Here is a 2,902-nt window from a genome sequence, read left to right as displayed (position 1 = left end):
TATTTTACTGCTTGTTCAGTTTAACTAGAAAGTTTTGGAGTTAGAGGCTAAGACTTACTATATGGTCATATAACATCTAACATGTCCTATCCTGAGTGTGTCATTTTTCAGTTTCAGCATATTAAATGTTGGTAAGAATAAATAATGGTAAACATTTTTGTATTTGGGTCACTTGTATGCTTTGGTGCTTATTTATTCTTAAAAAAGTCAACCACCTGACTTACAAATAAGGAAACCAAAATGTTGAATGACTGGGATGGACTGTTGAAAAATATTTTTAAAGCTTAGATAAGAATTTGACTTTTTGTTTCCTCCCACTGTCCTTACATTATTTTGTAACATCTTTCTTCCATGCTCCCAGAACCTCAAATCAGTCATAAACACACACGTGCCTTACTTATTCCATCTTTGGATTCCCTTTGTGAAAGGAGGGAACCGCCACTGCTTCAGACACTTCGTTTTCTTTAAGAAAATTAGTTCCAGTTGTGTGACAATAGAGAGGGAACATGAGAAACTTAGAATGTTCCCAAGGAACTGCCAATACTGTTTTCAAAAACACGTACTTACTGCTATAGACCGTGTGAATCCAATTACACCATGCTTTGTAGCACAGTACACAGGTTGGAATGCAGCAGGCATGAGTCCTTTAAAATAAAAAGGTAGCTGAATGAAGATGTTGGGTACTCCTACTTATGATTAACTTAAGCACACATATAAGTCTATAATGTAAAGAATAAGTGATGGATTTATAGAGATGCAACAAAATAGATTAGTAAAAATTTGCAAATTATATTTTTTAATCTGAAGTAGGCTGGAAAAAGATGAGATAGCTAAAAACATGAGGAGGCAAAATAAGAGTAGTAAAAAAGCATAACTTTTATGAGGAAAAGTTGTGTCTATGAAGTATGACTTAAAACAGAGGACTGGATCTGGAAGAAAACGCTGAAGGATGAGAATTTTGAGACTACTATGAATCTGTAAAGTATTTTAAGAATATGAAGTACATAAAATATTTTAGATAAACTTTGCTGACATCGTAGCTGCTGATATGCAAACTGGACACCTGCAATTATTTGCATTCAGGGAGGAAATGTGAGAAAATTTAAGGGAAACAGAAAAATCCATTTTGGCTACTGTAACTGATTTAATATTATCTTTGTAATGTATCAAAACACCAATATAATGTCTTACTTAAATCCCTTGTTTATGTTGCCTTTGTGGAATAGGAACAAAACTCAGCCTCGGATAAAACTTTTCCCTTAAACCCTAATGTGAGAGATAAGAATGAACCTGCTGCACAGCTGACTGACGCACAGTCAGCCCATACATCTGCCTCTTCAATATTGTTACTACTTATTTGTTGGACATTGCTGTTAGTACTACAACAAGTACATACTCTTTTACATAGTAGTTTTTGATCAAAGGAGCAGCTGTAAACAAGGTAATTCAGACTTGCTGCACCATCTGAGGCATTGTAAAATTTATTTTATTTACAGTAGTACTCTGGTAGTGTTTCATAGGTGATGGTTTTTTTTCAAGAGATTTAAATGAAATAGGGAAGCCATTTTGCAATCAGCAAATGGATAAAGCACCCTGAAGTGAATGGAGGACCTCAGTGCAGAGAGAGTAAATAGTTAATGGAACGGTAAGATGAAGACCTCAGATAATGAGCAGAAAGAAATGAAAGCAGAGATGTGGATAGGAAAGCTTTTTGAAGAATTTTCTAGTTTGAATTATATTGGCTGAAAAGGATTTCATGGTGTGGTACCTCCTATAGTGAACCCTGTTCTGGAATGAAGATTTTTAGAAGGGAACAGGAAAAAGAGGTAACAATCCCGGGTAATATCATTGCTATCCTCTGTAAGGAAAAGGAGAAGCAAAATGAAAAATGACTGCTAACATTGTGAAGCTCTATGGTAGGAGTGGGAGAGCATAAAATCATTATTTATAGTAGAGAAAAAAGAGAGAACAGAGGTTTTGGAGGAAAATTAAGAACTTTATTCTCATAAGACTGAGTTTGATGGCAAAAAGCTGGTCAAGGAGAGATGACAGACCATGAGTGTACGTGCATTTCTGCCTATTATGCCAACAATTTCTGCTATACAATGACAGCTGAACTGGACCACATGCATGCTGTAGTTCCACCTGAAAAATAAGAGTCTTGTGACTAGCAAACCACAGCCTGTCCTGAAGTTAGAGGATGAAAGTTGTCTTTGTTCCTGAATGTGATACTGTAAAACTAGATACTGATTTTGATGTGTTAATGTTTGATTCAGATGCAAGTCATTCAAATTAATATCTCAGATTATTTTTTTATTCTTCAAGTAATATAATCAAGAAAGCGTGCGACTTATCTCAGTGGAGATGAAGAATACACTGCCCAGCTTTAATTATGGATTTGCCAGAAAAATTATGTATGCCAGAGACTTGCATGGGCTCTTTGCTCTGGAATCGATTTTGTCTGAAGGGAAGTGAATAGCGTAACCTAGGGGCTGGTTGTTCTCTTAAACTTGTATTTATCTGCTTAGCTTGGATTAATGTCTTATGCTTCTGATTGAGAATTTGCTTTATGAAAAATGGTTTTTGTGTTGTCTCCTGTGGGTTGTGATCACAACACAGGCTTAATATTCCTCTGTTTTGTGATTTTTGATGATCAGCACCATTCTTCAGATAATTAGAAACATTGGAATATTAGCACATTAGAAATACTATGAGACTACTTTTTTAAACTCCAGAGTAGTTTAAAAAAACAGACATACAAAAGACAAAATCTACTGGGAAAACAGAGGAGGAATTTATTTTTTTTTTTTTAAACATCATAAGCAATTACTTGTTACTAGAGAGGGAAGAGAAACAAAGTCAAGAAATAAACAAAGGAAGGGCACAGCTCACAATAATGAAG

General features: G+C 35.0%; 1 protein-coding gene across 1 annotated transcript in view; it reads right to left on the bottom strand.

Moving 5' to 3' along the window:
- Positions 1-567: 567 nt before the first annotated feature.
- The window catches only part of HPGD (15-hydroxyprostaglandin dehydrogenase), a gene marked incomplete at both ends in the record, with an annotated part of 23,578 nt that continues 21,243 nt past the window's right edge, over positions 568-2,902 (bottom strand). The window contains one exon of the mRNA XM_010176912.1: positions 568-644. Coding sequence (XP_010175214.1) covers positions 568-644 — 77 coding nt within the window. The remainder of the gene's footprint in view (positions 645-2,902) is intronic.

The sequence above is a fragment of the Antrostomus carolinensis genome, unplaced genomic scaffold (assembly GCF_000700745.2).
Source record: "Antrostomus carolinensis isolate BGI_N321 unplaced genomic scaffold, ASM70074v2 scaffold18080, whole genome shotgun sequence".
NCBI lineage: Eukaryota > Metazoa > Chordata > Aves > Caprimulgiformes > Caprimulgidae > Antrostomus > Antrostomus carolinensis.
This window is presented reverse-complemented; position numbering and strand designations above follow the sequence as displayed.